Source organism: Procambarus clarkii, chromosome 7, assembly GCF_040958095.1.
Source record: "Procambarus clarkii isolate CNS0578487 chromosome 7, FALCON_Pclarkii_2.0, whole genome shotgun sequence".
NCBI classification, from domain to species: Eukaryota; Metazoa; Arthropoda; class Malacostraca; order Decapoda; family Cambaridae; genus Procambarus; species Procambarus clarkii.
Genome location: NC_091156.1, coordinates 30,193,652 through 30,202,419, shown reverse-complemented (window position 1 = coordinate 30,202,419; position 8,768 = coordinate 30,193,652). Strand labels below are relative to the sequence as shown.

General features: G+C 43.2%; 1 protein-coding gene across 1 annotated transcript in view; it reads left to right on the top strand.

Annotated features, from left to right (window-relative positions):
* The first annotated feature begins 3,756 nt into the window (after positions 1–3,756).
* The window catches only part of LOC123761436 (galactose-specific lectin nattectin), a 165,920-nt gene continuing 160,908 nt past the window's right edge, over positions 3,757–8,768 (top strand). The window contains exon 1 of the mRNA XM_069316127.1: positions 3,757–3,876. Coding sequence (XP_069172228.1) covers positions 3,834–3,876 — 43 coding nt within the window. The 5' untranslated portion in view covers positions 3,757–3,833. The remainder of the gene's footprint in view (positions 3,877–8,768) is intronic.

The following is an 8,768-nucleotide window of genomic DNA, read 5'->3' as shown; positions in this document are numbered from 1 at the left end:
TCACAGATCCTGATCCTGGGAGCCTGGTCTCTTGGAGAGCAACAATATCCATCTGCAGCTTGCTCAGCTCCCTATCGATGATTGCTGTTTTTCGTGCATCATTGATTTCTTGCAGGTCGTCAGAGAAACCTAGTGTCAGTGTCCTGACGTTCCATGTGCCCAGCTTTAGGGCAGTTGATATTTTCTTCTTTGGTTTGATATTGCTTGGTGCAAAGTTGTCGGGCCGCTAAACCCCACGCACCCATTGAGGTTAACGGACCGTGGCGAGGCAACACCTTATTGGCTGGGGTTTGCCCAGCTTGAGGTGGGCGATAGCTGCCCAGTGGGGCGCGATGACCCCTCCCACCGTCGGAAGCAACCCCTGGCGTTACACTCTTCGCCAATCGAGCAGAAGACTTAAAACCGGTTGACTGGTAAATATTTATATTATTCTTATAATAATTATTATAAAAAAAAATAGTTGTATTTAATAATTATCACTCATCCTTGTACTTGGTCTTAAAGGAAGACGGCCTTGGTGAAAGGGGGCTGTGACGATCTTTGTCTGGTACCCATAGGTGCGGGACCGGGACGTCCACCTCCCGAAGATCTTGTGGCACAGGCTCTGCTTCAGGAGGCTGGGATCGTTCATACCCTTGATGGGGTGTTTCCTCTCCGGCCACGTCCACGGCGGTCTCCGGGGTCGGAGATCCCCCTGTGCCCTTTTTCACCAACTTCGAGGTGAAAAGTTACTCATGAGTGAGTTACTTATCCCCGTAACTCACAGTTCCTGCGACGGTGCTGGAACCAATCGTATTGACGTATGCCTTTCTATTGGAGACTTTCAGCGCCGTGGAGAGGGGGGACATGCTGCCTGGATAACAACTTCTCCCCCGAATCAACCTACCCTGGCTTTGCGCCCTGGTGAGGCCACTCCAGACCAGACCGAACCCAGTGCGCAACTCCATAGTCTCCTGAGAATGATGGATGCATATCACTACTACTAATACACTGTGAACATTCGTAATGTTAAGTGTCATGTTATCAATTTTAAACAACAATATAAACCCAGCAATAAACGATTCCATGGAGCTAGATGTTTGAGGCCACTGTCTCATTCAATTCCAAGGCGCAAAGTAAACTAACTTGATCACTCGTGATCAACTCTTTCATTAACTGTTAACGACACTGGCAGTATAAGAGACATTGACAGGAGTAATCTCGTAAATCGTATAAAACAAAACACTTATGACAATCAATGCTAATAAAATATGCACAATAGTTTTATCAGAAAGTTAATAGCACAACAATGTCAAAGAACAGTGGAATATAATCAACTTTGCAATTATGACCCTCCGTGGGGGTATGGACTGAACAACACGAGCCGAGAGGGAAGTTTGTAAGTAAAACATCTTTACAAAAAAGGGAACAGTGCCTACCTGTTCCAGTACCAACTACCTGTGACTATCAACTGTCACACTAGTGTTACTGCTACTAGCTTTGCCAAACATAGTGTGGTGTCTGTGCCAACTGTCACACTAGTATTACTGCTACTGCCTCACCAAACAACGTTTCCCAGTTCCTATGCTTTGCTTACAATATTTTTAAATAAGGTATATTTTGAATCCACATCGAAATCCTCTCTTACGTCACCTTATGTTTAAGGATGCAATCGTCAATTAATTATTGAAAATCTTCTGCTTTGGTATTCCCTGTTCTGTCAAGCCAGTTTATTCCACAGGTAACTGCAGAGCTCTGTCTACCACATGGTCTAAGGGGTATACTGCCACGAGAGTAAATGATACAGTGTGGGAGAGTGTGACCCAGGAGAGTAAATAATACAGTGTGGGAGAGTGTGACCCAGGAGAGTAAATAATACAGTGTGGGAGAGTGTGACCCAGGAGAGTAAATAATACAGTGTGGGAGAGTGTGACCCAGGAGAGTAAATAATACCGTGTGGGAGAGTGTGACCCAGGAGAGTAAATAATACCGTGTGGGAGAGTGTGACCCAGGAGAGTAAATAATACCGTGTGGGAGAGTGTGACCCAGGAGAGTAAATAATACCGTGTGGGAGAGTGTGACCCAGGAGAGTAAATAATACCGTGTGGGAGAGTGTGACCCAGGAGAGTAAATAATACCGTGTGGGAGAGTGTGACCCAGGAGAGTAAATAATACCGTGTGGGAGAGTGTGACCCAGGAGAGTAAATAATACCGTGTGGGAGAGTGTGACCCAGGAGAGTAAATAATACAGAGTGGGAGAGTGTGACCCAGGAGAGTAAATAATACAGTGAGGGAGAGTGTGACACAGGAGAGTAAATAATACAGTGAGGGAGAGTGTGACACAGGAGAGTAAATAATACAGTGAGGGAGAGTGTGACACAGGAGAGTAAATAATACAGTGAGGGAGAGTGTGACACAGGAGAGTAAATAATACAGCGAGGGAGAGTGTAACCCAGGAGAGTATATAATACAGTGAGGGAGAGTGTGACATTGGAGAGTAAATAATAGAGAGTGGGAGAGTGTGACTCAAGAGAGTAAATAATACAGTATGGGAGAGTGTGACCCAGGAGAGTAAATAATACAGTGAGGGAGAGTGTGACATTGGAGAGTAAATAATAGAGAGTGGGAGAGTGTGACTCAAGAGAGTAAATAATACAGTATGGGAGAGTGTGACCCAGGAGAGTAAATAATACAGTGTGGGAGAGTGTGACCCAGGAGAGTAAATAATACAGTGTGGGAGAGTGTGACCCAGGAGAGTAAATAATACAGTGTGGGAGAGTGTGACCCAGGAGAGTAAATAATACAGTATGGGAGAGTGTGACCCAGGAGAGTAAATAATACAGTGTGGGAGAGTGTGACCCAGGAGAGTAAATAATACAGTGTGGGAGAGTGTGACCCAGGAGAGTAAATAATACAGTGTGGGAGAGTGTGACCCTGGAGAGTAAATAATACAGTGTGGGAGAGTGTGACCCAGGAGAGTAAGTAATACAGTGTGGGAGAGTGTGACCCAGGAGAGTAAATAATACAGTGAGGGAGAGTGTGACACAGGAGAGTAAATAATACAGTGAGGGAGAGTGTGACACAGGAGAGTAAATAATACAGTGAGGGAGAGTGTAACCCAGGAGAGTAAATAATACAGTGTGGGAGAGTGTGACCCTGGAGAGTAAATAATACAGTGTGGGAGAGTGTGACCCAGGAGAGTAAGTAATACAGTGTGGGAGAGTGTGACCCTGGAGAGTAAATAATACAGTGTGGGAGAGTGTGACCCTGGAGAGTAAATAATACAGTGAGGGAGAGTGTGACACAGGAGAGTAAATAATACAGTGTGGGAGAGTGTAACCCAGGAGAGTAAATAATACAGTGTGGGAGAGTGTGACCCTGGAGAGTAAATAATACAGTGTGGGAGAGTGTGACCCAGGAGAGTAAGTAATACAGTGTGGGAGAGTGTGACCCTGGAGAGTAAATAATACAGTGTGGGAGAGTGTGACCCGGTTACTTTTCACAAAATTTAGACTTAGATCGCTCAAGATTCACTGTCTCCTTATATACTTGAAATTTTTGCATACATTATAATTCAAATCTTCGGATCGAACATCAATATTTGGTAAAGTTTATCCATTTAAGATTGATGTCTTGTGGCTTTTCTTGTGTAGAAGAATAACATGAAAATTTAAACAACATTATTAATCATATGAAGCCGATGGTATTATGTAACATGTGTATGTATTTTGCTACTTAATACAGTCAAATATTTGTGTGTTTTTATTTTCTAGAGTCTGACGGAACTCCTGCTTCTGCGTTAAGAGATCCAGCTGCTGGAAGCTACGAAGATCCTGACGGAGATCCGTGATGCCATGATTGACACTAGGAAATGTAGCCCTCAGGAAGAGGACACAGGTAAAGCACTGGTCTACATATGTACTTTATCCTTGGTGACTATCAATTCCTCAGCGAGAAGACACAGGTAAAGTGTCTGATCTGATCTGTAAACTGCATCAAACATTATTACACATATGTTGTTATATAGTGACATAGAGCTGGTCACAATGTGTTACAGAGGAGGTCGTATTGTATCACACAAGTGATAATATTGTATGACACAGGTGATCATATTTTCTCACATACGGATGTTTATATTTGGTCGAACAGGTAATTATATTGTATCACAAATATGGTCATACTGAGTCATACCGATGGGCACATTGTGTCACAAAGAGATCATATTGTGTCTCAGGTGCTCATATTACCACACATACACATGTTCTCTTGTGTCACACACATTGTTATACTGTGTCACACACATTGTCATACTGTGTCACACACATTGTCATACTGTGTCACACACACATTGTTATACTGTGTCTGGGTGCACAGTTGAGCAAGGGTCTTGGGGTGGTTCCTCAGTCTCTCTTCGCTGGGTCCCAAGTCCACGTTCATTATGAGAGTCTTTATTGCAAAAGATGAAGTACTTTAAGAGACTCCTCTTTGGGTCCTCATCACATTTCATGAGTGGTGACTGAGGCAATTTGGTGTCGAAAACACGGACTGAAGTTTTAAGTAGGAGTAGTGGTAGTAATTAGAAGTGGTTCAAAGGAAACACTGCATATAGTTTAACAGTACTTTATTCGCAACTTTACTAATACAATGGGGGCTTAATTTACTCTAGATTGGTGTCACCAGAGACTGTCGCATTAGCAAAACTTGGGACGTCTAACTAAACGATTCATTTGAGGACAGAACCAAACTTAACAATGTTGACAACAAATCACTAACACGGGTTTCCTAATAATGCCAGAATGCAAAAGGGATACACATGAGTTCCATTCAAGATACTCGGGCCATTATCATGCACAATAGGTCAACAGTGGCCCTGTCAATGGTACATTTAATAATCATGCACGGTGATAACACAGAGAAAATAAATATATGGTGTATGTGAAGCTCCTATTGACCGAGATGAGTAATGCCTTGATACAACAAAGATAAACACGTATACACTATCAAGTCATTCTTGATTCCACCCTACACCTGATGCAGGTGCTGACCAGGTCAACATGCAGAAAGGCAATCAACAATAACACAAGATTCTGAGCTTACAGTAATTCAGGCCCCTAAATCTCTCTCTCGTACCATCACTAATACAAGCAGCTTCGTAGGTGGGCTGACAACTGGTCTCACGTTCGTTCTCAGCATGACACTATGTGTTAACACAATATGATGGCAAGCTTTCCTGACCAGACAGTACTTGACATGGCGGGGTGCTGGCAAAAGATGTGCTGTATCTCCACAGTGATTGCAGGTGGTTTCTTTTGTAGATCCAACTGCAGGTAAACAGACGGATTTGTTCCAGAACTGCACAAGGTGCATGAGGTGTGAGCAGGTGAATGGTCAATGACGTCATTATCCAGCCAATCTTCATCTTTATCTTCCCACAATAAGTCCGTGTCCTGTAATAGCTTATTTAAACCCATTTTCATTTTCAATACACACAGAAATCACAATAGCGTGATACATCAAATGAACAATTCCACAAGAGCCGTGATGAGGGTTCGAACTTACGTCCAGGATGATCCTAGATGTGCCTTAGTCGATTGCGCCATGACATGGAAAAAGAATTGCAACCGGGAGTGCTACTGCCCTCACACGGATCCCGCAGCCTCTCCGAGACACAAACCGGGGTTTTACACAACTTCTCTACGCACCCAGGCTTTGTCAACATGCTGTTCCACCTCTTCACCCTTACTTCAATACACACAGAAATCACAATAGCGTGATGCATCAAATGAACAAATCCAGAAGGGCCGTGATGGAGGTTCGAACCTAAGTCCGGGATAATCGCCACGACGCGCCTTAGTCGATTGCGCCACGACATGGTAAAAGAATAGCAAAGAAGGGAGAAGCAAGTAAGGGCGAAGAGGTAGAACAGCTTGTTGACAGAGCTCGGGTGCATGGGGGAATTATGTAAAACCCCGGTTTGTGTCTCGGAGAGGCTGCGGGATCTGTGTGAGAGCAATAGCAATCCTGGTTGCAATTCCTTTACAATGTCATGGCGCAATCGACTAAGGAGCATCTGGGACATCCTGGATGTAGGTTCGAACCCTCACCACAGCCCTTGTGGATTTCTTTATTTGATATAACATGCTTTTTTCTAAATCATCCAAATTAGATTAAATTAGATCCAAATCCTTGTGGATTAGTTCATTTGATTTAACACATAATTTTAGTGTGTATTGAAGTAAGATCGAAGATGTAAAACAGCTTGTTGACAGAGCCCGGGTGTATGGGGGAATTGTGTAAAACCCCAGTTTATGTCTCGGAGAGTGTGCGGAATCCGTGTGAGGACAGAAGCATTCTCGGTTGCAATTCGTTTACCATGTCGTGGTGCAGTCGACTAAGGCATGTATGGGATCATTTCGGACGTAGGCTCGATCCATCGTCACGGACCTTGTGGATTTGTCCATTTTCATATTGTTTTCCAATTTTCAAAGAACATTTTCTAGCTAATTCTGCACATTAAACATAAGAAATAAAACTGCAGAAGGCCTTTGTTAGGGTTTCTATACAGGAACTATATACTAACAGTCTATGTTAACCAAAACATCAACTGCCGCTACTAGATGAACTGCAGAAGGTCTGTTCCCTATTTAATTAATACTTACCCATTCACCTCCGATTATTCACTTCAATCATGTCACTCCTTCTTATGTCCTTATATATTTAATATATATCTCATCAGCTTCAAGGTGTGTTGTTCTGTGTTACGGCCCTACTGGGCTGTCCCAGTAGGGCCGTAATTGGCCCTACTGTAATTGGCATCCCGCTGGGGATGCCAATTATGTTACGGTCCTACTGGGACACAACCAGGTTCCAGGTTCTTCTCTGATGTTAGTAGAGTTTGGGAATCTGGCCCCAAGTTAGTAGAGGCTGTCAAGGGGTGTGTTCCGTAATGCAAGGTAAATTAAAGGGGAAGGGATACAAATGTTCTGATTTATATATATATATTCACCACCACCATAAATAAATATATAACAGTTGCTCACAGGGGTTATTACTACACGATTATGTACAAGCTTGTCTTCCTCCGAAGACACAGGATGCTCCACGGTGCTCACGATGAATCCTCTATGATTCTCTTGGCGAATCTACCCTGGCCACAGGCCAGCCAAATCACAGTTCCACTGGGTGTGCCGTCGTGGAGGCCTTCAACCACAATCCAGCGTCTAGCTGGCAGGTTCCGATCAGCTCCGCTGTGTAGGCCACTCCACGACCGATACTAGGGTTGTGATCCCGCTGATCACTCTCCTCACTAAGCACCACAGTGGCTAGTCTCTTCCACCAGCCAGCCCCGGATAAGGCGATTCCTGATACTGTCACGTCACAGGCAGGCTAATACTCTCAACAGAGTTCGTCCGGGGGTGACTCACAGCTTCTTCAGAGCAAACTCGTGAAGAGACCTTGGCTGCCTTGGGTAGACTGATCCATCGTCCAATACAGCAGTCCCAGGTCGACTCTGTAATCAGACACGTCATTAGTACTGGGACGCTCTAGGGAACCTCACTTACAGGCTTAGACACAAACGTCCACCCTTTTTCTCCATAGATGGCGTTGCTGTCTAAGCGCCACCTCACCAGAGGTCAGCAGCGGCTACGTCACGAGCTGATTAAGATGGGAATCTAGCACCTGTGGCCGGTATATCCCGTCCTCACTAGATGGCGTCGTCCATTTGGAGTGGGTTTCGGGAGCAGACTCACAGATGGCGGTGTCGTCAATGCTCCGTGCTCCGACGCTGGACTCGGGTCCATAACATTCTGCTAATATGAAGCGTTGTTTTAGAGGCACATGATGTGACACACAGTTCCAGTGAGGGATTAGTTTATCTTGTTATTAGCTCATAGATGTGATAATCTTAAAGCAACCTAACTTTTCAGCGGTAGGTGACGTCACAAGCTATGCAATGATGCCTTTGTATCAACTCCCATCTTACTTATTGTGTAATATATCTAATGATTAATAATAATCATAATAATAATAATAATAATAATAAAAAATGGCTATACCAATCACCTCCATCCTAACCTAATCTCATTCCAGATTTAAGAATTTAAAATTTATAAGTGTTATTAGCAATAAAAAGTTTACATTCAAGCTTATATTCAAATATATAACGTGGGAAGCACAAAATTATAGACGACAATCTCGGTAGTCACACTGCTGCTTCATTGCAGGGAGAGATCCACTGTAGTTCCTCTACCATTTTAAATCTGAGTAATTCCTACACAACAACTGCAATTAGGCATCACTGTAGATAAATTGTACACTATATCTCACAGATAGTATGTCGTACATCTGGCAACTCCGCATACTAATACCTTTGATCATAGGCTTGTCATTCCCAGACCTTGGAAAAAATACAAAAAAAAATGCATCTACAGCTGTAATTATTTATTATGTAGTTTTAAGTTCAACAATAATTAGCTGTCCAAATATCGTACCTCAATTCATATATTTGACAACTCAGCCTGGGACTAGTCACTATATTCTTAGGGGAAACATTTCTGGACCTCGAAAAAATACACAAAAATCATAATATTACTCCACAAAATTAGTTATCCTGTTTTTACTAAACAAAAAAGCAAAACAGGCGCACATGCATATATTCGCATACATACATAAATACATACATATATACATATGTACATACTATTGTGGTTGGGTGTTGTCGTTGATCCTTCTTTATGGACAACCCAACCCACAACTCAGTAGAGTGCTTATACTTTACCAGGAGATCA